The 26855-nt window shown below is 35.6% G+C and overlaps 1 protein-coding gene across 6 annotated transcripts in view; it reads right to left on the reverse strand.

The window, feature by feature from the left end:
- The window catches only part of ASB5 (ankyrin repeat and SOCS box containing 5), a 40338-nt gene that overhangs the window by 7261 nt on the left and 6222 nt on the right, over window positions 1–26855 (reverse strand). Inside the window, exons 1-2 of one of the 6 annotated variants that reach the window (XM_058837432.1) lie at window positions 20779–20901; window positions 2721–2788 (exon numbers count right to left, since the gene is read on the reverse strand). In XM_058837432.1, the coding sequence (XP_058693415.1) occupies window positions 2721–2778 (58 nt within the window). In that variant the 5' untranslated portion in view covers window positions 2779–2788; window positions 20779–20901. Of the gene's footprint in view, window positions 1–2720; window positions 2789–8140; window positions 8422–20778; window positions 21070–26855 lie in introns of those variants that run through there. The other 5 variants (XM_058837433.1, XM_058837430.1, XM_058837429.1 and 2 more) reach the window with 5 other exon arrangements.

The following is a 26855-nucleotide window of genomic DNA, read 5'->3' on the forward strand; positions in this document are numbered from 1 at the left end:
GCCATATCAATTAGAAAGGGTTTGGAATTCACAGAGCAAAGCAGAAAATATGATGCACAGAATGAAGTCAAATGTCCTATGAAATTAATTTTTCCTCTTTAGAAACTCAAATGATTAGTTTCTAAACAATAAAAAAGTGCTCTATTATTAATTGTAAATATCGCTAATAAATCACTATGTGGTTCACAGAACAAAATATTGAGATATTGATATCAGTAATAAGGTTGAATAAAATCATTAATTACCATATTCCACTTCTATTTTTGCATTGTTCATTTTTAATACGCATAACAAAACTTTGTAGCTGGAATATAGGGATTATTTAGACTTAAACCAGACAAAAAGCTGCCTGAAGAAGTTACAAAGAAGCTGGTGTATATGAAAAGCAATGTGGGAATCTTTATGCACAGTGAGATTAATTTGAAGCTACTACACAAGTGCAAAGAGAGAAATACAGTGAGAATCACAGTAAAAAAATTATTATAGTAGAAATAAGATACACAGTCTCAATTCTCATTCCATAAACTATTAAGCCTAGAAATAATGAGATATGTTTTTTGTAAAGGTTTGGCTTTTATTTTCATTTATCACCCCCAAAAGAGAAAGGTGAAAAAATAATAGTAACCCAACAACAATCCTGCATTCACACACATAACCCTCCATAACTCCCAACCCAGCTTCCTGAGACATCCCTGAAGCTCTTGCTGAAGGACCTGCCCTTTCCTCTAGATGACTGCACACTGACAGGACCCTTCTAGCCAGCCAAGGTTGCAGGCAGACCTGATCCTGATTTGTGGCAGGAATTTTGAAAATTCAGTTTTGAGAGGCTGTGCAAGGAAGAAACATCTTCAAAATGTATTATGAATTTTCAGTATTTATTCCTCTAAGAACAAAATCGCTAGAACTGTAAAATATTAATGCAATCACTTGTGTGAGTTCTATTAAGCTGCCCAAAATTCCTGCAGAAACGTAGAGAATTAGCCTGGAATGCTGAATTGGTAACGCTGGCAGATGACTCTTCCACGCGTGCGGGTTTGACTCTGCCAGGGACAGGGACTGCCTACAGAGCCAGCCGCTGCATTTACTGACAACGCAATGCATCTGAAATGTGAAGGCTGTTGCTCAATCACTGGCAGTCATCAGCCCAAGCTCTAAGATAACTACACCCCAGAAATAGACCCTGTTTCTGTTTCCAACTGGACTCCTTCTGTCCACTAGCCTGTTTCAGAAAGTACCCTTTTGTTTACTATAAACACCCCCCTCAGATCCCATCAAGAATGACAAAAAGATTAAGGCTGCTCAACCTGAAAAGAAATCAGGGCCTAGCTAAAAACATATGAAATGGTGCACAATAGGAAACTGTAGATAAAACCTCCATTTTCCCACTGGTGTTAGTGAATGAGGCTAAAACTTACACAGACGTATGACAGCATCTTGGAGAACATAGTGCACTTTGTGACTCAGCACTACTGAATACTACTGAGAGCAAAAACTTGGCAAAACAAAAGCAAAGATGATTATTTAAATTATCGTAAGACCACATAGAGCTGATCACAGAAGTTTAAAAATATGAGAGGAAGGTTTTATAAACCTGACTTAAATAAAAAAAAAAAAGTGAGATTTCTATTATGTCTCTGTTATGTTCTATGATGTTCTCCGGCTGACTGCTGCAAAAAATCCCTCAAGTTTAAATCTGTATTTAGAGGTTGCTTTTGGTATTTTGCCCCCCTGTCTCTATAGATAAGAACATCTCTCTCTTGACAGCTTATCCTACTCAATGAAAAAAAAAAACCAAACCACTTAACTGATTATATGGAAAAACATCTTATAAAATTGTAAGAATTTTGTAGCTTTTATGCCCATTAAATACACTTACTTTTCAGACTTTTTTGTAGCCATGTATAAACACAACAAAGATGCAGGAAGGATCTGAAAGCAACAATTTTTCACCTTTATTTCCTTCACCTCCTTCCATCTTGGATTGATCAGAAGAATGTCTATTAATTACTCCAGTGACATTTGATAATCAAAAGATGCCAGATCCTGTTGTAAGCTCTGGTTTGCACCTAGATCCAACTTACATCCCTATCATCAGGATGAGACATTCAGCAGCCAGTTTTTTCTGATAAATCCATAAAATCAAAATACCTGTGTCATCTCTACTACAAATAAAATCTAAAAGCAAAATGTTGCAGAACTATTTTGTGCTGACCGAGTTTGAAAAAAGAAAATTCACATTCCAACTAATTTGTTGATATAGTAATTCATCATTAAATACCACAGGGACATATTACACAGGGAATATGTTCAACATAAATATTTACCATAAATAAACATCAAAGGTGTTTTAAATTCTTTGCCTAGATTACTGCCTTCTGCTAATCTACAAATTACAATGTCTCTCACTTAGAAGTCATTAGCAAAAATATAAATGCTTTTATTCATTGTGTTTGTAACAGCAGTATTAGCAAACACAGTCTATTCCAAAATTGATAATGCATTAATTCCCTACTGATACTGTCTCTGATAATGCTGAACACAAAGTATCTCTAACTGTATACAGAAGCCACATTAGTTTAAAGTTCTCTGAGGTATAGTTTACCAGAAAGGCAAACTACTACAAAGCATCATTGCTTTGTAAGTATTAACAAGAAAGAATAAATATATTCACTGCATTAACAGGTGAAGTTAAAAAAAAATTACAAATTATTATACAATACCTAAATCTCCATCTCCCCATGGCACTTCCAGCCAATTGCAATTATAAATCCTACTCATTTCTTTCAATCTGGAAAATAAAAAAAAAAAAAGAAAACAACAATAATAATAATAAAAAAAAAAAAAAATCTGCTCTGGCTAGTTGGACCTGTCCTTAACACACTCTGGCTATGTTTGGAAGATCAGCAGTTCCCTGTAAGACGAACTTTCAGCCTTCAGTAAAGACAGCTTTGAGTATATGAGTGTGTACAAGTTGTCAGTTTCTTAGGGTAAAAGTCTGCTGCCCTTTTTTGCCAGTTTTCCACATTTTTTCTCCACCATAACAGCTTCTCAAAGGGGCAGTATCTGTGCATTGGCTTTCCAAGACAGATTAACTGGAATTTCAACAGAAGAGAAACTCACAATGAAATCAAGAGAACCTTGACATGATTAAACTGAGGGACAAGCTCCTTCTTTTTTAACCTCATTCAAAGAGATACAGTTTTGTATCCTCAAAAATCAGTACCAGTGCATAGATTTTAAGGGAGGCACTGCCAAATATCCCTGTGTTATTTTACTACTTACTCATAATACGTCTAGAAAATAAAAGCAAAGATATTCTGAACATGATTCAAATGCTGTTTGTGCTGTACCTGAACTATGTTTTTCTTTTAGTAGTTCACTATTCCTTCAATTATGTTCTACAATATTCTTTGGTTGTTGAATTGGGGCATTGATAGCTATTCTCAGCAGTGAAAATGTCCAAAAATAGGGCTTTTCAGTTATGACTTTGATTCATTTCTAAGTCATTAATGTTACTTTCCTCACATTTCCCTACAGACTTCACTCCTTTACTTCTACCTGCAATTATCTATAAGTCATTCCTGCAACTATGATCATAGTAGTAAAACATGAAGTAAAAAGAATTTCACAACTGTCTTTACCTCCAGTCAAGTCATTCCTTTTTGTATTTATTTCTAAAACTTTGTGAAGTCTCAAAAAAAAAAAAGCCAAAAAGCAACAAAACAACCCAAACTCAGTATAAAAAGTACATTAAAGGTTAGATTTTCAAAAGCAGGACTGCAATGAATGAAGTTCTCGCTGACTTCATTGGGAAAGTAGTTATACCAGAGCTCAGCCCTTTAAAAAATTACTGCTCTACAGCTAAATAGATTGAGGCCCAGTCATCATCAGAAGAACTATCATTAAAAAAGACCTGAAAATAGAATCCTGACACAGCTCATTACTGGGAGATGAGAAACACAGAGTATTTGAAAAGCATTGTAGCTAATAATTATTTCTGCAAAACCAACAAATGCTGTGTATTAAGACAAGCACTGTTCCCTTTTATTTCTTAAGATGGATTCTAAGTGCTTCTGCTTCTGGCAACTGAAGCAACAGGCAGGATGAATAACTAAAGAGAAAAACTCTGCAACAACAGAGTCCCAAGATCAACAGAATCACTCCAGTTGTTGAAAGTGTCTGCTTGTTTGTATATCTAATAAGATTCTAACAGATTTTTACTGTGACACTATAAAATTACTCATTTGTCTAAATCCCTTATAAGATAAATAAGCATGTCAACTACTTAATTGATATGTGATGTTGGAAAACTATTGAAAAAAATATTCAATGAAGGATTTAGACTTTAAAAAATACATCTATGATGCTTAATTACCATATTTAGATATGACCAAAAAAACAGAAGCTACTTTTTTTTTTAATAAATGAAGTTTAAGCACTGAAGAACTCCAAGAGAATCAGAATTTAGGCTAGAGATTATTATAATATGTCTGAAAGAAGAGATGTAGTTCAAGTGGAATTTACATGTCATTTCAATATGTCAACTAATCTGAAAATTCTCTAACTATATTACTAAATGTATATAAATATATATATATATATATGCATACAAACAATGAAAACTTGATTGGCTCAAACCAGTATACTTTTTATATATTTTATATGTTTATCATAATGTAGACTTTCACAATTTGCAGAGCTTAGTGTAAATGCTAACAAATTCCTACTCCTAAGAACCATACATAGCAAATCTACCTTCCCACACAGTTATGTCTCTAACATACCTGCACCACATGACTACACATTAGTTTTGCCATTCCAGTGTTGTATTTGGTGAATAAGTTAATTCAAAATTTTTTCTATCTCCATATCTAGCAGGATCCCTTTAAGACACGTCATCCAAACTATAAACTCACTGTGAAATTGTTAATTTTCTACTGCCTTTTTCGTGGTATTGTCCCCATAACAAAAGAATACTTCAACTGCCCTGCTGAACCTATATCAAAACATCATCCATTCATACTATTGTGTAACTAAGGAATCAATACACAGAGTTTTGATGCTTGAATTATAAAAGCGTTCTAACAGACTATTTTTTTTCTGAGTTCTTAAATATTAGAGTGTACACCAAAAGCACAGTTTAATTGTGGTTATGAGAGCTCTGAGCCGAAATTTCAGCTTTAGATAATAATAACCATGATCAGCCAAAAAGCTTTCACATTAGAGGATTGGTCCTAAAACACACAGGTGCCAAAGCAAAGACAACAATGGATTTTACTTTTAGAGACATTAAAATGTTAACCCTTTCTCCCTCCCATTCACTGCATGCCTTCTAACCTTTGCATCAAACAGAAAGACATAGGGTATGTTTTTTCAGAGTATCAACCTAATGCATTCTCAGATCACCATTCACATTGCAGAGCTAAGGAGGCTGGGGCTCAGTGGAAGAGCATAGCATGTGACTGTGCTGTCAAATACTGAGGTATAATGCACTGAATGGTCAAATCAGTGTGGCACAGGTAACATTTAGAGTGTTTGGCATTGCACTTTAACATACTTTTCACACAGAAACACGAGCCACTGAACTCTATAAAAAAGCCTAGAATAACACAACAGCGATTTCCAAACACAGCTTGCTTGGTTCCCAACAGAAGCAACATTATCCTATGTGAAGATGATGGCAGTGACAATGGTGGGAGCAGCAGCAGCTGATGCTGGCTCTGTGCTTGGCCTTGCTCATGAGGGAAGGAGTGTGTCAGGCCCCTTCTCGTGTCACATGAAAGCACAGCCACAGCTCCACGTCCATTGCTCATGCACAGGTTGTTTTTTCCATTTTCTTGAAGCATCAACAACTGTCTGGATATTTTTCTAACCTAAAGTAGCTTGCAAAGTCTGTGTGCCCTACCTAGAATGCCAAGATATAAAATCACAAAAATCTCCAAATTCAGTAATCTATTAGATCCACATCAGATTGGACCTGAGTAAGAGGAGCAGCTGGTAATAGTCTTTGGCTGTTATTATTTCCTTGGATAAGTCACTAAAACAAAGTAAGGGTTTTTCAGTCCCCTTCCCAACTAGAAGGTGACAGAAAAGGCATATGGACATTCTTAGCTGAGTTCAGACTCTGAAGATTTAAGTCTGGAATAATTTTGCTCCACAAACACAGTCTTAGCCTTAATTCAAAGCACAATTTTTTTTCCCCAAACTGTGCTGAAAATTCTCTGTATTTTCTCAGTCTGCCAGAGACTGAATGCAGCACAGGGCCTAATCCCAAGTCTTATAAACAGCAAGCAATTGTGCAGCAAAGCTGGGCCCAGTGTGTGATTTTTGTCACATCCACGAGATTTTGGAGTTGTGGCTCCTCAAGCCAGTAGGCTGGAGACCTTTTCCCATTTTGACTCTATCCTTTCACCTTTGTATCCAATCTTATGATATATTCCACCCTCTGCATCACTTTCAGTCCATTTTCCAATCTGTCTACTTAATTACAGACTGCATTGCAGTATGACTTTCTCTTCTTTTGCTCTGCAGGCGTGCCTGTAGAGCCAAGTCAGATTTGGATGCCTCCATGGATGAAATAAAGAGGGAAAAAAATATCCTTCAGACTTGATAAAAGAGATACTTGTTATTCAAATGAACTGCAACAATTAGAAGCCTTAAGTGCAACAGAAGTATCTCAGTACTTCAGCATGTCTGTCAATAAATTGGTATAACATTCCCAGTACGGCAATTACAAAGAGGCTCTAAGCAGCTAGACCCTGTTAATATGGATTCTTCAGGAAATTTTCCATATTTTAGTTAGATTCTGAGAATTTCAAAACTAGACTAATTGTGGATATTTCTTTGTAAGAGTAGCAAGAGACCCTAACCTTCAACCGTATAATGGAGTGACCAGTACTAATGCTGACAAACTCTTGTGAATTTTTTTTTTTTTTTTCAGCTGAGGGATATTGTCCAAGATTTTTTGGAAACTACTGACCTAATGAGTTAAAATGACCATTAAAAAAATGTTCTTTAGGTCAGGAAATCTTAGTCCAAACAGTGAAAAACATGAGGGCAAAAGATGCTCTGCGTATTCAAGCTGATGAATAAATGCAACCATACAGTATCATTGCATTCAAATACTTACTCGGAAGATAATGAAACTGGTGCTTAAATTCTTGAATATTGCTTAGGTCTAAAACTGTCAATACTGGAAATCATCAAAGGTATTTTAAGAATAACTCAGATTTCTATAACATATAGCTATATTTTACATGGTAAATTCACAGTTCCTTTATGCACAACATATGAACTCCTGTCTACTCCTCTCATTGACTGTTTTAACATTTCCAGTTTTTTATTTTATGTCATACTGTCAGAAATTTCAAGCTGGACTTCCTTCTTTTTTTTTTGGTTTCACTCTAAACCTTATGATATCACAAATATTAAATGGAATTATGATCACTCTTTAAAAAAAATTCCTCTTAAGGGTCTTACAATTACTCAGAGCTCCCTTTTACACACTTGGACAATGAAAAAAAATATACAGGAAAATACATAGGCAATAGGAGTCCTAAATACTTCCAACAGAATTTATTCCTCATTGCTGAAAATGTCAGTGTTCAGCAACTTAAATACCTCCTAAGTACTTCTCTATGCAAAGCCCTACAATTATATCTTTGTCCTTAGTATCTTAGTACACAACAATTCTGTCACCTGTGTTCGTCTACTGCCTCGTATTTCAGCTATCTATAGACTCCTCACACATGAAGTTATATGTAAAGTTTATTCCTCCCCCTCCTTTCATTCCCTGGTTCCCCATAGTAAACAATTAACCTTCCGTATCCAGTTACCTTGCGACAGGACAGCAAAAGTCAGGGTAAGTCAAGCCTTAAACACTTGCACAAGACAAATAGAGCAGATAAACAAGAAATGGTATTTTAGATCAGCTGATAAGAGAGCAGAAAGAACGAAAATAGCCTCAGTACCCTTCTGTTAACCCATGCAAGACAACAAAGTGCCACTAACAAAAGCATGCATTTACATTACAGCTAGAAAATGAAAAACAACAAAATTCAGTTTTATAGCTAGACCATCATAAATTGGGTCAGCTCAGCATATTTCAGTATCCGGTTTCTGAAATGGCTGCTATACTAACCTTGGCTGGTCAGAATACCCCAGCTAGCTTTCCGTTTTGCAGGACACTCCCCTACACTTTCTAGGCGTCTTTTGGGGAGATTCTGGCTCCTCTGAACAGCAGTGTTTGTTGTCATGATTTGTTTCTCGAGGAAAGCCTGTCTGTCATTGGTGCAGGTACTCTGCTCTGACGAACATCCACAAATGATTTCTACTACCTTTTTTCCTCCTTTCGCTTTTTCACAAAGAATCTTGCTGTACTTACTGTAGAATGGCTACAACACTGAAATCCATTCAGTAACATTTACTAGCTTGGACTAGTGACTACAGAGTGGGGGAAGGGAAGGACTGCTCCAGCATTTTCTATTTTTAAAACAGAGAAAGAATCAGCTTAGCTACAGCATGAGTCTTAACTATTTACATGATTTAAATGGAGAGAAGGTGTTAATTTTTTAATCATTTAATACAAAAAAGAAACAGATTCTTAAAGCATAAGTATTCAAATGTTTTGCTGCTTGAATACCGAGCAGCCTAAAAGAGAAAACCAGAATTATTTTATCAGAATGGAAATTCTTTTAATAATAGTAACAACAATTATTGCTGCATCAGGTTTTACTCATATGTAATGTGCAATTAGGAGTGATTTTAGAATTCAGGAGAATCCACGAAACTATGAAACACTCCCAGTTTTCTGTGATTTGTTTCTTGTTTGTTTTTTTTTCATATGGGGCAAGTTATCCTACAATGTCAACAGAAACCAAGTCCTGAATAAAAGCATGTTTTGAGTAAAAAAAAAAAATATTTTGAAAGTCTGATGCCATTGTGAAAGTAAGGCTGTAGACTTGTCAGAAGAAGCACAAAGCAATATTTTTTTTAAGTGTGCTGGAATTTATTGTTCATTACTATGTATCAGGCTGATACTATACAACAGAAATCTGCAGAGAGAAGCAATCAATTATAAAATTCCATCATGGCAGAAGACACTGATTTCTCTGTAATAATACCATATTAAAATGTCACCTTACTTCCCTGGCATTTCCTCATTATGTCCTTCTACAGATATATAAATTAGCCACTTGTAAATTTTTAACTAGCAAATCAATATTGCTGAGTTTCACTAATACTACTCTTTTCAGGTACCTGACAAAACTTAAAATTCTGAAATAATGCTCAGATATTTAATGAAATTTTCTATATCCCTCTTGGGTTTTTTTAGGAGAAAATCAGAGGCAAGATTATAGTTAGTTAGGGTGAGGGGAAGAAGAAGGAGCAGCTGCAAATTTCACCTTGAAGTTACCGCAGAAGAGAACTGTCTTGCTTGGAATCACACTACACCCTTTACAGAACAGAAGCAGGTGGGCTACTGCTTTTCTCACAAGAAGAAAACAGCACTCTCACAGACATTACGCTGCTTTCAGACAACTGTTTTCCTCAGGTTTTATCTAGCTGAATGAATCAGAATATCTCCCATACTGCAATAAACACTTCAAGATATCCAGCAATCAGACTCTGCGTGTAAATCTGAAACTTATAAATGGGACATTATAAATATATTACGTTAATACTAGAATTATATGTTACTTTGTAGTGGATTCTTCCAAGTAAATAAATACTGGAACAGGAATTAACAGGAGAGCATACTAGGGATGTGTACACATGTGGCTGTGCAGGAAGATACCAGCATTATTCTCCTGTGAGAAATAAACACTGACATTTTTGCACTTGCCATGGCTCTGAGGCTCATCTCAGTTTTAAATTTCCATTTGGAATGGAATTCCAGGACTCTCAGGAGAAGGTGGTGAGGATCAGGATCAAGCAAAGCATCTGGGACTGCAAAGCAGGAATTGACAGTGGTCTGGCAAGAAAAAAATCCACATTTTTTTGTGGGAGTTTTTGTGGGTGAGGTTGTCAGCTGAGAATGAATCTGTTGCCTTTCTACAGGAGTGGAACAAACCTGGAAGTACTTCATACAAATGCTTTCCACATTCATTCCAGCCCCTGTTCTCTCTTACTAGTCTGGGAGGTGTGACTGGCAGGAAAGCAGCAGGTACACAGACAGCTGCCATGGCTTCAAAGAGGCAGAGCCCCACCCGAGTCAGCATCAGCTGCTCTCTTGTGCAGACAAGTGCACAGGAAACAATGAGCTACCAACGCAGTTAGACCACCCCCAAAACCCTCCACCTTCAAAGCATGGCTTATAGGAAAAGTACCTCTGTTACACAGAGATATTCCACAGATGCTTGCCACTTATTGAGTTACTTTGAATACTCTAGAGGACATTAAGAAATATGCATTTTTGTGCTTTAAAGAAGGCAAACCTTATCCAGTTCAGGACTCTAGTAGAAACTTTTCACTAAATTCTGCTAGGCCCAACCATTCAACCTCCAGGCAAAAACCATTAAAAAGTCTTATTAAAGACTTCAAATACATTGTAAACAAATGTAAAAAAACAAATGTATTTGTTTCCAAATACAAAATTTAAAAAAAACCAAAAAACTAAAACAGCATCAAAAATCATATGAAATTATGTTAAAAATACACTTGAGATGAGGGAATCAACATGGTTAAAACCATGGAGTAAGGCTGAAGACCATGCTATTTCACTTCCACCTCTGACTGAAATTGCTGTGATCTTTCTCATGTCAGCCTGGACATCTATGCCCTGGACTACATTAGCTATAAAATAAAAATCAGTATCCTTCAACTTCATTAGGTAATAAAAATATTAACATTCAAAACTGCAAAACTACTTAGGCTTAGTTTGAGATTCTGTTGTTCAGATTTTTCTCTATAGAACATGTCAAAACACATGCAAAATCTGCCAGAAAACCTTTCACAGAAGTCTAAGTAGGTGTCCAAGCATGTAAAAAATACAGTTGACCATTATTTTTCCTGACTTGGCAAACAAGAAATTAGGGCCAGCATTTAGATTACAGTTACTCATGGAAGTAATGCGGTTATCTTCAAAAAAGTAGCCAGAGGAATCAGTAGATGCTACAGTTTGAGAGTAAGGAAACCACAGGACTTTACTGATGGGTTTGGAATTCTAACCTAATTTAGCATACAAGCTTTAAATAAAGCACTATGTTACATTTCATTATTAATCAGTTCTGTTCAAATTTATAACCCAGAGGAAGAAGTGTTAAAGGAAACTTTCAAAATTGTTTTAGTCCAGATTTTTATAAAAGGAAATGTCAATAAAGTTTCAACATTTCCATGTCAGCACATAGCTCTGAGTTTAAAGGGGCAGCAGTTCTCAACAGGTGGGAATGAAAATAGAAGTAAATTTTTGTCCCTCCCTTTCAGCAGGGAACTCATTTTATTTTCAAGACTATTTTAAGGCAACAGAGATGCAATTGTGCTAACACACAAAAAATGTGTTAATACAACCAGCAATACCCAAGACCCTCTTGACCTTTCAACATATCATGCAGTCCAAATCAATACAGTCCAAACTTCTATAACAATAATTTATCTTAGGAAAAATTGCACAAAATTGCACCATTTTGAAATGTCACAGATCAATATTCTGTGTGCAGCCATCTCAAACCAGAAAACTGATGACCCACCTTGCTTCCAAAACTGTTCTGTACTTTCAGGTTACTCTGTTTTCATGACCAGGATAACTATGGGGTCACAGTGACTGCATGGAACCTGCCACCCTACATTCTGGAACAGGACTAGAAACTGACTCTTCCTGTTCATGTGATCCACACCCTGCAACCACAAAACTGAAATGACAGACAGGCTCCCTGTGGCTCAGTGCCAGGACCTCAGGAGTGGCCTGGCATTTGATATCGCCGAAAATGAATCAGAATAAATCTTGAACATTCCTCCCTATAGAAGATGCCAAGATGAAGCAAATTTTAGGAAGGATTGAGGAACTGTGGTTACTGACAAAAACAGCATCCTACAAGGCCACAGTGGTACCACTGTTACATTCTGCAGTGCCAGCTCAATGCCAAGGAACATAAATGCACCATAAAAGTACAGGGACAAAGCTCTAGGAGCAGAACAGGGAAAGGCCTGGAACAGCTTTTTGTTTGTTAAATAGATTCTTGCATCAAGCCATTCTTCATGGCAACTACGGTGGTGATTTAAGTCAACCAGAAGCTTAGGCATTAACCAGGTCACCAACCAGTCCTCTTGACAAATACCAGCAGATAGGTAGATAATGCTTTCATGGTCACTAGTTACTTAAGCATAAAATGACATTGCTTTACATCATTATAAGCACTAAAAAAGTCTATTGTATACTCTTAATACAATCTCATTACTGAATCTTAGCTGGAAATCCAAATCAGTAGTAGTAGTAGTAGTAGTAGTAGTAGTAGTAGTAGTAGAAAATGATGATGATGATGATGATGATGATGATGATGATGATGATGATGATGATGACAGAATCACAGAATCAGTAGGCTGGAAGAGACCTTCAAGATCATCTAGTCCAACCCATGTCCCAGCACCTTAACTAAACCATGGCACTGAGTGCCATATCCAATCTTTTTTTAAACACACCCAAGGACAGTGACTCCACCACCGCCTTGGGCAGACCATTCCAGTATTTTACCATCCTTTCTGTAAAAGACTTTTTTCTAATATCCAATCTATATTTCCCTTGGCTCTGTTTGAGACTGTGTCCTCTCGTTCTGTCAGTTGCTGCCTGGAGAAAGAGACCAACTCTTCACCCACCTGACTACAGCCACCTTTCAGGGAGCTGTAGAGAGTGATAAGGTCACCTACAGAATCACAGAATGATGATGATGATGATAATGATGACCATGATGATGACGTTAGCTAAAGCATGGCTGGCTGATAGTAATTTTCCTACCTCTTCTCTTGAGATTTCTATAGTTGTTATACCTTGTGTACCTGGATTCTGGGAATCATAACTGAAGGTTGAAAAAAGATTTAAACTTCTGATATGAAAAAAGGCTTTGTCTCAGGCCTCCCAGAAATCAAATATGGAACAATAACACATTTATTACATTTATTGGATTGTTTACAATGTGTACCTGTCAGACTCTTCATGCAGACAAGGCAGCAGTAACACAGAATACTTGCTAATATGTAAACTAAACTAAATCACAGAAGTCATGGGGCGGAACCTAAGAAAATCAGTTACCAAGCAGGCCTGAGCTTCAGATATTGACGGAAAGAAATTCACAGGCATGAAGCCAGTACTCAGCATAGGAGCAGTAAAGGGCACCCCAGAAGGAATCTTCAGTCAACTACAGTGAAAGAACAGCCATAAAGAGAGAGAGCATATCAGTTGCCAGAAAGACTCCAGACATGGCAGAGAGTAACATCCACTAGTGCAACAGATGCAGCATGCCACAAAGGATTTATGGCCAACCAGCCAGCATTGCTGCAGTCATGGGCAGAGCTCAGTACTTAGGCATGCTATGCAATTCCCCCCAAGCCATCATCATCTAACTGGCAGAAGTTCACTCGCTGTTTGCCTGCATTGTGAATGTTTGAGAACATCCCCTACGCGAGAGGAATGTGAATAGCAAAACCCTGGCCATAAGAATCCAGGGGCTGAAGGAAGGAACATCACCTTCAGGGTGCTTTGCTATTTTGGTCTTCCCCTGTTGCCTTGTGCCTCACCAATGCAAGAAAGAGCAGTGGAGATGGTACTACTGAGCTTGCCCCAAGCCAGTACTGCAGTTTTCTGCGTATTTTCTTTAACATCTTTAAAGCCTTGCAGACAGATTGCTCCAGGATTGTCTTTCAGACTTATTGCTATGCACCTTTAAAAACCCAGATTTTAAGCTACATCAGAGTTCATAATGTTCATTTTGTACTTAGAATATTTCATAAGCTTACTATTAATTTCACACAGAAAAATACAGAAATCAATTGATGAAGGGCACTTCTATATGAGTTTACAGTGTACGCTCCAAGCAAGTGAATGGGGCCTAGGGTGGTGGCAAGGTCCATATTCAGAAAAAAATATATTTCAAGGAGACACACCTGAACAAAACCAACCAAAAAATGCAGCTGGTGGACCTCAAGGAGGTCCTGACATACATGGAAGAGTCAAAAAACCCCACAAACAAATCCATATGACAGGCTATATCAGTTTCTGTCAGGCAAGCACGCAAATAGGCTCCAGCATACATATTCTCTAGGAGTTTCTGTGGCCTCAGAAATTTTCTTTAAGATAAGGGATGTAAAAAATTAAAAATTTAAATTAAAAGTAACATGCTTGCCAACAGATGTTCTTGATTTTTGTAGCTGTAAGTCAGTCAGGGCTCTGGCCATGTCGATTTAGTTGCATCAGACAACTCTGAGCAAAACCTGTTTAAGGTAGAATATGTTCTTCAAAAAATAATGTTCAGGTATTTTTTCTAATATGTGGTGTTATTTTCTTCCTTCAAAAAAAAGTGCCTTATTGGCTTTATTTTGAAGTATGACTCTCCTTTGGCAGCCATTTGTCATACTAGGCAAAGTTATTTGGCATACAAGAGAAAGTGATGAGCTCCATCAAAAAAGCCCCCCTTCTAAACTTTCAAAAAAGAATATTCACACTATCTTAAGCATTTTTACACCATTAGCTTATGTGCTGCAAATGAAAGACAAATGCTAAATGTGGTGCCTTACAGAAGTGGTATGGTGAATAGGTATGCCATACGATATTCCTGTCATTGCTAAATGAATCTCTATTGTATCCAGGAAGCTGAGAGAGGTCTTGTATGGCTTTTATTAATAGAATTGTGATCTCTGTGGAATGCAAGTTGAGAAAATGTCTCGTGCTGATCTTCCCTACCTAACAACTGCTGCTGAGTGGCATTATCAATTGCAATTTGTTCAGATAAAATAAATATGAAAACTTTCCTCTAATCATTCACTACAAGCCTTCCAAACAGTAGATCTCCGACTGTGAAACACAGCATTATTGCCTATTTATGAGCTGTATTTTAAGGACCAGTCTCTTGGGACTACTCAAGTAGTTCTCAGTGTACAAGAAAAAAAAGGTAACAGAAAACTTCATAGTATTTACCTGTTTCTGGAAGAAGATGGAGACTCCAGTAGACTGAACTACCACTGTCAATGGCTTAATTTAGCCTAACTAGTGTACTGAGCTTTCCAAGGCAGACACAGCAAAGATGGGTAGCTTAGAATTTGCTACAGTTATTCAAGAGTAAATTTATTTAAGCTTAGAAGAAACCAGGGCATATTCACCTCTCCTGTTCTGCATGTATTTAAAGAAGCATACTATAAAGACAATTTCTGCCTTCAAATAACTTTAATTTATATACTTATAGAAAAAGTGAAATTTTATACAAATTTTTGTGAAGAGAGGTAACATCATTAAAAAATAGGAAATTTAAGACAAGTCATTTTATATTGTCAGAGCTATGTAGCTTGTCTCTCAGACCCCAGGTATCTGTATATGTATGTTACTAGCTGTTTGTTGTTTATGCTATGTTAACCTCTGCAATTTTTTTTTTTTCATAAGAAGGTTCCCCTCTATCACTTTCTGCTTGTACCTAAATACATTTTGACAATTGCTGAATATCAAGTTTACTTTTGATAAAATAGACACATTCTGCCTTATAAAAAAGTCTGAGTGGGAATTATGCCTCCTTCTATAAAGTTATCTGTAGTAATGAAGAATAGGCTCTTTCATACAAACCAAGATCTAACCAGTATTTGTTGGCAGACTTTATATCTTATAGACCCAAAATATCTGATAATTGATTAATTCTTTAGATTTGACACACAAACTCTGAAATCACCTCATACCACAGCACTTCTACCTCATCCCAAAGCAATAAAACTATAAAACTCATCTGAAGCTCCAACCCAGTGCTTCTATACACAGAGCACTTTCATGATATGACCAGTTAGCTGGTACAGTAGGAAGAGTCTAAAAGCTGCTTTTGACCCTCCAGCATTCATCCAGCAACAGCTGTGGAAAAGGCTGAGTTATAAACTCTTCACAGATCCGGAAATACCATGAGAGAAGAAATGTTACTGTGCAGATCACTGTCATTACACATAGTTTGCTAAGGAGCTAAATATACCCAAAGTTAATTTTCAAGCTAGGTTATTCTTCTGCATCAGTTTGTCGGGCACAGAATTTTAAAATGGAACAAACATATACTCACTATGACTTTATCCATTAAGAAAGAACAAAATGTTGACTTTTGCAAAGTTTTAAATGCAATGAATATATAAATGTTCAACACAATAAATAAACACTAGTCACCACAACCTATTTTCAACACAACTCTAGTCCCTGATTGCAAAGCACTTGGCTCCAAACAACTAATCAGTCCTTTCAAATCAATGGGGCAAGTGCATACGAGTAAGTGTTTACAAAATTAGTGCCAAAGTTAAAAATAACCCAGCAAATGACACCTTTATAATAGAATGGATCCTTTTTTCATTTCATTTTTTATGGTAATAATAACACTGACTTCACTGAAAAAAAAGTATTAAACTCCAATAACTTATTAGGACACAGGTCTTCACTTTAAGCAAATGTAAAAGACTGCAGAGTTCTGTCCTGCATTTGGTGCTATCCAAGCTTCTAACATTGTGAATGATAGAATAAAGTATTTATTTTTATGCAAGTAGTAGATGATACTAAACTGTAGATGCTACAACTGCTCAGAGGGAAACAATTCAAAACAGACAAGTAAAACGGAGAAATTGTCTGATTCCAAGACAGCATGAAATTAGCTGAAGGCCAGTACACAGTACTAAGAGAGGAAAAAGCAAATGTACAATACAGTGACTTTGTTTTAACATGTGGTTTACAGGCCACAGACTCTATCCAAAATACTTTACTGCTGAGGGGCAGCATCATTCCAGGGGGTATTACATAGGGTGCCATACACATGGCACATGACATAAGTGTTCCACTTGTATACAACTAATAGTTCCCCCGGTTACACTCATAAAGTCTCAGCTGGAGCACTCTGTTTAACATGGGAAATTAGACATCAGTAAAGATGTCTGTAAACTATTTATGAACTGGCACAAGTCCAAGAGAGAGCAACTGCAGTAACTCCAGGTGTTAGAAAATAAGACTTAGGAGGACAGACAAAGTTAAATCTTTTTTACATTATTCTAAAAAAAGAAAGAAAACAGCAGAAGTAGGAAAATGCATGATAATAGTCCTTAAATTGATTACTTCTCATACACAGAGAGAAATAGTTATATTTCATGTATTTAGTTTGCAGAAATAAAGATTTAGGTCAGTCTTGGGGGAAGTGGGAAGCAGTCTAGTGATGAGAACAGTAAAAACTGCAATTGGTTGCATAAGGATGCCGCAGAAATTACTATTACTAAGCATTTTAAAAACAGGTTAGCCAAACATTTGCCAGACAACTCATGTATATTTGATCCTAGAGCATTCAATTCACCTCTGAAGGTACCTTTCAGCTATACACAAAGGTTTTACTCAGACATTATTTCCTTAAACAAATTAATGTGCCTTATAATTAGTAGAGCTTTTACATGCACTATTTTGGGCTTAGCTGATGCTGAACACTGATCTAGTTCCTGTATTTCGATGCCACATAAACAGTATAATTTCTAATTAATTATTGTGACATTAGCCTTCCATTCATATACACATGAGATCCAAAGGATAGATGGAGTGTAGATTGCTGACTACTGAAACTTAAAATATTCCTGAAATATTAAGGAACAAAGTATGACCCATTTCACTACTAACACTTAGCAACAAGACCACATAAAGGAGATGACACAGGCAAAGCTGTCTCCTTATGTTTAGTAAAGAAAAAGTGACAAACCTAAGCAAGTCAGCCTTGAAATGTATGATCCCTGGGCCTCAATTCCTGAACTGACCTCTACACCTTCAGTTTGATGAAAGGAGATCCACCAAAAACTACTGCTCTGTACCTGAAACATCCTCAATTAAACAGACTTCCTAAAACACTTATTTTAAGTCAATTAAACTTATTTAAGCTTATTTTAAGGGGTCAATTTAGAAAGTATGAAATAATGTCGGTGCCTAGTAGCACATTATTTCCAAAGGTTTGGTTTTTTTTCTTCAAAATTATAGCATTCTATCCTAGCTAAGACATTACAATGGCAATAAGTAATTAATTTTTTTTTAAAAGCAAACCTGAAATACCAGTGCTAACAGAATTTTGAGAGTATGTAATCAGGTTAAAACTAGAAAATGAAAAGAAACATTTTCTCTAATTTGAATTACTTATGGAAACACTATAAACTTCAATTAGCTAATGATAGACGCTAGGCTAATTATCTATTTTGGTGGTTCTTTGCATTGGTTTTTTTTGCCAAGGTTTTTCTCCTACTTGAGAAAAAACACAGAATGGATCACTAATTAGGAGGACACTCAGTATTTAATTTTACAATGTAATGTTTCAAGCTGTTTCATGCTTCATATTCCTTATTGTACATCTTTTAGATATCACTTTTAACAGGATATTTTGTTACATGAATTTTATAAACTCTACCGAGGCATCCCTGTGTTTCACCACCACCAACAAATCAAATCCCACAACATGCTATGGGTTCAGACACAAGCATGTCTCCTTCCACAGGCATAGAACTAAATGAAGAAAAGATAACAATTTTGAGGAGAATTATTTTCATCCCAAAGAGTAATGATTGCTGCTGTTAGTCACAACAAACGGATGAATAGCAGATTATGTATGAATATGTGCTTACAACTTATAAATCCAGAACCAACCACTGCAAGCTGGACAGTGAAAAATGAAGGCACACTGATGTTGAAACATAAAAAGTACAATTTTAGCACAAAATAGTTGAATTAACTATTTTCTTTTAATAAAACAAGCAGAAAACTATAAAATCTACCATATGTTTGATCCTTTAAATCAATAAAAAACTCTGCTACATGACCAAAACACTAAACTGTAAGGGTGATAGATTTTCATCTTTTGCATTGGCCAGCTACTAGAATGCTTAATAATATATTTCTTTATGTATAATAGATGAGACTTTTGAAACATGACTGAATTACAGGTTCCTGGGTTCTGCAACAGGTAACACCATAGACACTATTTTACTCTCCATCCCCATGCATGTTATCCCTTTTACTCCAGTTTCTCCCAAGTCTCTTTCCTTCTGTCCCCAGCTTGTGTGTCAGTCTTCCCATAAAGAGCTGTCTTAGAGCTATCCAGCAGTTTCTGGCAAAAAAAAAAAAAATCTTTATTTCAAGTAAGGCCTTCCCCATTACCTGAAAGTATTCCTGTCTGTGCTCTTCCTATCCTACTGTAGTGAATATTATACATACATACCCACAGCCTCCCACATTTATATATCTGCACATATACTCACACACACACACACGCATAATAGTTCAAATTGTGTCATTAACAGGCTCAGATGTAAAAAACACTGAGTTTCAGAGCTTGTGCAGAAAACACATCGTATAAATCCATCTCAAGTAAATCTTCTGCAAAGTAAGCTAATTCCTACTTTAGGATTTAAGCCTTTCTTTCTGGATTGCAAATTTTAACACCCTCACACAAAATATCTAACTTTAGTCCCAACATTGAAGATTGAAAAAATCTTTTGAGTTTGAAGCCGTTTCTGGCTCATTTCTATAGTCTCTCCCATTACATTTAACTTGGGTTATGTCTTCACATATGTGGTACTTAGGGATGAGGAGTAAAGGCAATAAGAGGCAAGACAAGTCTTTCTGTTCCACTGCCTAACTCAGCTTGATGCCATCCCAGAACACAAGGGACAACAACAAAGACAAATGAGGTAGCAGGGATCCCAAGCTGAGCAAAATCAGGGCTCAGTCATGTACCAGCAAGCCACAGCTTAGAAGAAAGAGTGTTCTGTAATGCAAAAGAACAATTGAATGAAAATGGTGCATCACTACAGATGAGTTTGGGGCAACAGTTCTGCTAAAGTTCTGCTTGTGAACAGCAGAAGGAATTTTCACAAGAGCTTTCAACACAGTAAAATTTGAAGAGTTTCCACACACATGCCAAAAAGCTAGCCCTGACAAAGTGTTACTTAGGCTCCTGATAGGTGCCAAGAGACAATTTATTCAAACTACATGAGGACTATATCTTCTCAAATGAAATCACTATAAGAAAATTTTACCTTAATCAAGACATAATTTTCACAAATGTTTGGACTAGTTTCACTAGAGTGGTGCAAAATAATCATATGCCAAACATGGAAAATTTCAACTATGCATGGTAAGCTGGGGAACAGTAGGAGCAATTGGGAAAAAAGTCCTGTATTGGGAAGTATTTGGCAATCTTATTTTTATACAGCCATCTTAAATATAGGCCTCTATCCTAATAGAAAACTGGCTGTCATATTTCCATTTTTCTGAATTTTTTGAACTTAATATTAATCTAAAAAAAAAAACCAAATTAAAAAACTAAAAATTTCACAAAATCTAACAGCACTCCTACAGATAATTACACTACAGGTATTATTATTACAGTATTATAATATTAATATAATAATTATTATTATATTATTACAGATAATTATACAACAGATAATTTTTGTTATACAAAACACAACAACTACAGAAAAAAACCAAAAACACTCACATATAATTTAAAAAACTGAATGTAAAAGAGGCTAGCAGATAAGTAATTACCTGAACAACAAAATCCCCAAACAGTAGTGATAACAGAGTATGTACAAATATACCTTGTCCTTGAGGAACTCCATAAAATTCAGCAGCTATCCTTGCTGCTTCCTTACGGTTTCCTTTCACAATGTAGAAATGACTAAGTATAGCCAGGCTGATCTTCACAAAAAGTTTAAAACAAAAAAGTGAAAGTATAGTAAAGTAGACATTGGATAACTGCTGTGCAAAAGGGCGACTTTCTTCTATGACAGTCATTGCTGCAGCAAAATCTCTGTCAGTGTTTGGGTCAGGCTCTCAAATGTGTTGATAAGATCATATGGCTCCAGCCATGCACTCTTGGGAACAACTGGTCCCGAGGAAAGAAAATATCAGCTGGTCATGATGCCTGCTGCTCAAAATATGACGATTATTTATACTGTACATAGTACTGAGTTCACTACTGCTCTTGCTAGCCCGGTGATATTCATGTGGGACAGCAGGTTCCAAGATCCTGGATTGTACTTGTTCCACTTAAAAGGTCTGTTGCATTCCAAATTCTGCATTTCTAACTCATTTATTTACATGTTTAAAATACATTTTTGAAAGTATTATTATAAACCCCGGAAATTCATATACTAAACCACGTAACACAGATAATCTGTTTTTGCTAAAATATGTTCTCCTGCTGCTTAAGTACAATTGCTCTTTTCTCATATTTCATTTTATGTCAGACTAATATTCTTTCCTTAAAAAACCTAGAATCATATCAGTAAATAATTGAAGTACACATTAATATATAAACAGAGATTTAATATATACCAGCTTTGACAGTCTCTCTCATTATTTTACCCAGGCTGAATGAAAGTATTTAATATGCAAAGACTTCAGCACTATACAAAAAACAGTATTCAGAGCAGGTGATATGAATCAAACATCTAGATGTTTTTATGCATAAAACCTGGAGCACCTAAAATTAAAATAATTAAAATGCAATGGTAGATATACAACATGGAAAATTTCTAATAGTTATTATATGTATTTCATTGTGACACATATTATTTTAAACCTATGCCATGACAGGATTTATTTGCTGGCCAGTTTTAGAGAGGGGACTCTAAATTCCTCTGATTTTTTAAGAATTAACTTACTTATATACCATAAAACTATTACTCACAGTCATCAGCAGTCACTCACAAGTTGTTCCATTAGTGTGAGTAATTGCTCAGTAAATTGTTGAGTTGCAACATGATACAAACTAAGGAGCTGCATGACAGAACCAGATTTCTAAGTGAACTACAATCCTAAAGTATAGAATCATGGCAGCACAAGAAAGGGTCCTGCTCTAAACTTTTATACTTCCTTCTAAATTAAAAAAGTGTCTTGAATTGTAACTTAAAATACTCTACCCAAAGTAATCCAAAACTTTTCTCTTCTACCCAGGATTCTCTCATTTGGTGATTAGAAAAAAACATTTTAAAATGTTGGCAGCAGCCCATCAGGATAAAAGAGCATGATCTAAATGTCACTGCATTCAAAGATCACCTGACTTCAATGAACAGAATAGCAGATATTAATCATTATAATATAAAACCTGAAAGGAAAGGGGAAACAATAAGGCACCTCATCATCTGACTCTCAGACTAATTTATTAGAGTAAGAAGCTATAATGTTTTCTGGAAGCTAAATTCAAACAAACCTACATAAATGAAGACAAGATGATAAATAGAAATATTCTTGGAAATAAATATCAAGATTTTTAACAGACAGGAAGTGAATTGTGCTTGTCTTGAAATAAAAAGGCATTACATATTTTTCTTTGAAAATATTTAATCCACTTAAAAGTCAACCACAACTAGAAAACACCATTAAAGAGGAATTTGCACTGTAAACTATACTAGCTGGTAAAAAAAAATACAATTTTTTACTAATTTTCATTTATAGACATTTTCTCATCCAGCCAGAATAGGAACTGCTTTCCTCATACCATTATTAGAAGCGGGAATGAGTACTTAAAATGCCAAATGAAAATCCCTTTTTATATTTGGCACATTGTTATCCAACACTGAATTGAGGTGTCATGTTTTCCACAAGTATAAAAGGCATTATGTTCTGAGCTACCACTGCCAATCTCTGTTTCAATCATTAATAGAAATGATATTTTCCTTAGTAACACACCCAATATTGGAATTTCTTACTTCTTCCATATTTGTGCTAGTATTATTAAGTTTAACTTGATCAGTCCACAAAATTCCCAACCATCTTATGGACCTCTTTTATAAATTTACCATGCAGAACAAGGATAAACCATAATTATGTTATGGAAAGCTTTTTCTTCCATACGGTGTTTTACCTGATCCTTTTTCCTCTTTTTTTCATATTGTGCCATCTAATGCCTGCTTTCTCATCTGGACTTCTCCCACATTTTTTTAGCGAAAAGAATTATCTTTCTTTGTAGAGGCAAAACTCCAAATAGCAATTACCATAAATAACAGCAGGAGTTAGCAGTGCTCAGAATTCATCTTCCCATTACAATACTTTTCCCTGCTTCTTTTAACTGCAGTAGATAAATCACAAAATAAATTCCTAAGCTGTTAGATAGTTTTCTTCAAGTTGAATTTTTCTGTTAAGGTTCAAAAAAAAGTAAATTTAAAACTACAATAATAAGGCTATGTATGCATTTAGTATTTTGTAAGTGATGTTTCAAATAACCACACAGATTTGTAAAACTGCTTCTAGGAACATGAAAATTGAACAGGAAGGTTATTTCTGCATCAAAACTTGCCTTGTATCCTTTTAAAAATTTCCCTCATCAGTAATAAACGACATAAGGATGAAAAACTACATTAAATCATTAGTTTTGAGAATTCCAGTTCACGCATACTCATCAGAAGCTGGCAAAATTACTCTCACAATATTTCCTCTTTTTTTAGATCTCTATAACTCTTATGTGTCAGCTTAGCTGGAAACTCTCCCAGCCGCACAGAACCAAGTCTATCCTAATCTAAAAGTTCTAAAGTGCTACAGAAATTACCATTACAGCTTGTTGGCAAAGCCATGCTATGAGGCACCCAGTCGTGAAAACTGAGCAACTGCTTGGAAGTTAACGCCCACACGGCATTTTGGGAGAGCCAACAAAGTGAATGCTGACATCTGAACACAGAATAGCTGAGAGGAAGCCCATGCAGACTGGAAAACCAGAAGCAGAAAGCTACAGCTGTTGCAATGGAAACCAGAAAATAGAAGCATAGGTAAATAAATAAAGGATCTGACGGTCAATACGATGCCATGAAGGAGTGAAAAAAAGCGGGATGTAAGTGTCCCATGTTTTCTATTGCATGGCAATGTGAAATAACTGGAGTCAGATCTTGCAGCACTGCAGAATAATGAGAGCTTCCAAATGGAAATGCACCATATGTAAAAAATGTACAACATTATAAAGATATCAAAACACTTGAAAAGAGCAGTGGCTTAATCTGGATATTTGCATTTCCCATGTAGTTTTGACTTCTGGGAATGAAATTTCTTGGCCTCATTTCCCCTAGTAAAATGGGGAGTATTCGGAAGATAACTTCATTGCTGTTAAAAAAACCACTCAGATATCCTGGTGAAAAGAATAACTAATTAGGTATTTAATAAACTTTATTTTAATACAAAATTCAGATTACAAACCTAAATAAAATGAAATCTTGACTGTTCATTCACTTAATGTCAACAGCAGAAGAGATAGGCTGTAAAATTATTTTAGCATTTAGGATTTTATCATAGCACACAAGAAAAGACAAGAAAATGGCAACAAGCTACATTGCAGATTAACAATATTTAGATTTTTATTTTGTTTAAGAAGATAGTAATGTGGTGACAGACAAGGATAACCTTACCTTGACATACTAGCACACTCACTCCCAGCAAATAATATGAGAACAATGTAATTCCTCTGATAGGCTTCCCCATTTATAGAAATTAACTATTTTAATTCTAAAACCACTTAAGGAATTTTGAATGCTGGAATTTATGGTCTTAGAGTTCCCTTTTAATGTAGCTTGATCAGCTATCATTCCTCAAGAATATAATCTGTATAATCAAGATAGCAGTACTGCTGTTTATAATGACTATGAAGGGGTTCATTTCAGACTGCAGAGCTCAGATAAAGTAGCCTGGCCTTTAGTGTTTTGCTGTGTAGCAGGCAAGTGCAGAAAGAAAGTATTTAGTAGTGGCACCTGTTTGTGCTAATTCAAACTGTCCAAAACCTAGTGTACAATTTACTCTCAACCTAATAAAGTAATTTTTAGAAAAAAACAAAAACAAAACAAAACCAACAAACAAACAAAACTATGCTCTATCATCTATGATTAATTACATAACCACATTCATAAACTACTTTATTCTGGCAATTTTTCATCTATCCTTTAGAAGACCAGTGTGTTTAATTTTCAGTAAGGCAAGATACACTAGAAAATTAACACAACTGATAGAATGTTTAGTCTTTGAAGGCATTTTTTTAACACCAAAGTCTATAAAACCCCTAGAAATATGATTTTTTTGTCGTGCATGCTGTGTTGTTATTTTTGGAAAACATACTTCCTTCTATTTATATTTTTTAAAGTAATATATCTAAACTAAATGATAGAAGATGTAAAAGACTAATTGCATTCACAGCACAAGTTTCATTACAGTTAGTCTTAAAAGTTTTCTTCTGTATTTTGGAGATGCATATAAATGTCTGAAATTGAAAATGTTTACTTTAAAAATGAGATAAAGACGAAATACAGTACAAGGAGTTATTTGTATGACACTTCACCTGCATCTCTTTCTCCACACATAAGAGATGGCTAAGTATAGACAAGTTGATAGTGATCCTGGTTCTGAAACTTCTGTCGAATAACAGGTACAAGATTTTAAGACACCAGGCAGAAGAACAGGAACTCTTAGGTGCTTTGAAGCATTTATTATTTTATACATTATAGGCAACCAACCAGGAGAAATTTGTAAAGCAATACCCTTGAGACAAAGAGTTTAAAATTAAATCAGTAAGAAATCAAGTTTTAGAACTGAGTTTCTGATGTAAGCATATAATGCATCATGAAGGACTCAAAAGAAGAGAAGCATGAGCTACTGAAAAGGAAATGTCTAACTCAGTATGAAAAATTACCTGCTTAGTGACCAGCTGACTTGTACTTCAATGAGTGGATGAAATGCTAATCCTCAAAATTTTACCAACTTATCTAAAGCTACTGAATGTTATGTCATTTCCTCCTTGATCTATGTTCAGCAATTTTTTCTACTATTTTATATTCAAAGCATTTGAACTGAAGAAATCTTAACTCAGAGGAACTATTTTAAAATTTATTTGCTCATTATGCAAAATGTTACCTTAACATCAGACTGCAGACAAAAAAAGGCATACATACCATAAAGCAATATTCAAAAAGTATTAAATGTTCTTTTAATTAATATCATTAAGGATAGTATGCATTTATGCTTAGGCACAGTCATATTTACCTGAGAGCTACAAGAAATTCAGAAGCTGAAGTGACTGGAAAGCACCAAGCAGCTGCTGTGTCCTTTCCTAAACAGGAACTCAACTCCATTAGTACAACCAAAACACTACTCTTCATAAAATACGAAAAGCTAGCTGAAATACAGACTTTGTGCTACTGTTTTAGGGAATGAAAACATAAAAAATGAGAGTACACAAACTTTTGAGTCCAGAAAAGGTGACACTTGGTTTAGATCTGAACTCCTTTTTACTGCACCCTGTTGCTATCCTTCAGAATACTACAGAATTACTTAAGCATTATGACAAAGTCATACTATCAGAACAAAAAACTGAGAGTTGTGTTGCCAACTGCATGACACAAGACTGTAAACCAAACAAATGAAAGGCTTTGATCTCCTTTTTACAGCTTCTCTTCCTGAATGCCACGTCTATCCAGGATCTACACAAAGCATACAGCATGATGATACAACTCATAACCAAAGTTATGTTTCATTCAGATTTCTGCAGTTCTTATAATTCCTGCTAATAGCCTGATAACCCAACCAAAGACTTCAACCGAAAGTCTTTTTCAAAATGCAATGCAATGACATCCTTAGTGGCACAACAGGGAAAAATGAGAGTGTCTTAAAACATTTCTCCTCTTAGCTGAGCTCTGGCTTT

Source organism: Poecile atricapillus, chromosome 4 (assembly GCF_030490865.1).
Source record: "Poecile atricapillus isolate bPoeAtr1 chromosome 4, bPoeAtr1.hap1, whole genome shotgun sequence".
NCBI classification, from domain to species: domain Eukaryota; kingdom Metazoa; phylum Chordata; class Aves; order Passeriformes; family Paridae; genus Poecile; species Poecile atricapillus.